General features: G+C 66.8%; 1 protein-coding gene across 1 annotated transcript in view; it reads left to right on the forward strand.

Moving 5' to 3' along the window:
* Nucleotides 1-306: 306 nt before the first annotated feature.
* Nucleotides 307-599, forward strand: part of LOC104082432 (tumor necrosis factor receptor superfamily member 13C-like) — a gene marked incomplete at its 5' end in the record, with an annotated part of 2,038 nt that continues 1,745 nt past the window's right edge. Inside the window, one exon of the mRNA XM_009585559.1 lies at nt 307-543. Within this exon, the coding sequence (XP_009583854.1) occupies nt 307-543 (237 nt within the window). The remainder of the gene's footprint in view (nt 544-599) is intronic.

Raw genomic sequence — 599 nt, forward strand, 5'->3', positions numbered from 1 at the left:
GAGGAGAGAGGAAGAGGGCAGCCAATTTCAGTAAGGGAAACGTGGTGCGGGGAGAAGAGGGATGATCCAGCCTGGCACAGGGGTCACAGCCTGCCCCAGGGGTGACCATGAGAAGAGCAGGACGCCCTCATCTCCCACCAGCCAGGAACGGCAGCGGGTGGGACGAGGGTCCCGTCAGGCAGGGGGATGGTTCGTCGCAGGTGGTGGGTGGGTAGCGGTGAGGAGCCACTCTCCTTCCCTGCCACCGCAGCCCTGAGGCCGGACAGACGGGTGGGTAACGCTGCTGCCCTCCTTCCCTCACCCCAGCTCTCCCCCTCCTGACACTGCCGGCGTCTCGCCCCACAACAGAGCCCTCCCGCATGGCACCCACCTCCACCCTAGCACCCACCTTCCCCTCGGTGGACCTGCCCAGGACCCTCCTGATCTTCGGGGTCCCAGCGGTGGTGGTGCTCATCCTGGCTCTGGCCGCCCTCTGGGGCTTCCTGGCCTGCAAGATGGGGAAGCGGAGGAGGAAGAGGAAAGCCGCGGACGAGGAGGCCGAAGGTAGGGACCTCTTGCTCTCCCTGTCACAGCAACCTGAGGACCCCGGGGCAGACGGG

This window comes from Fulmarus glacialis, unplaced genomic scaffold, assembly GCF_000690835.1.
Source record: "Fulmarus glacialis isolate BGI_N327 unplaced genomic scaffold, ASM69083v1 scaffold20199, whole genome shotgun sequence".
NCBI classification, from domain to species: Eukaryota; Metazoa; Chordata; class Aves; order Procellariiformes; family Procellariidae; genus Fulmarus; species Fulmarus glacialis.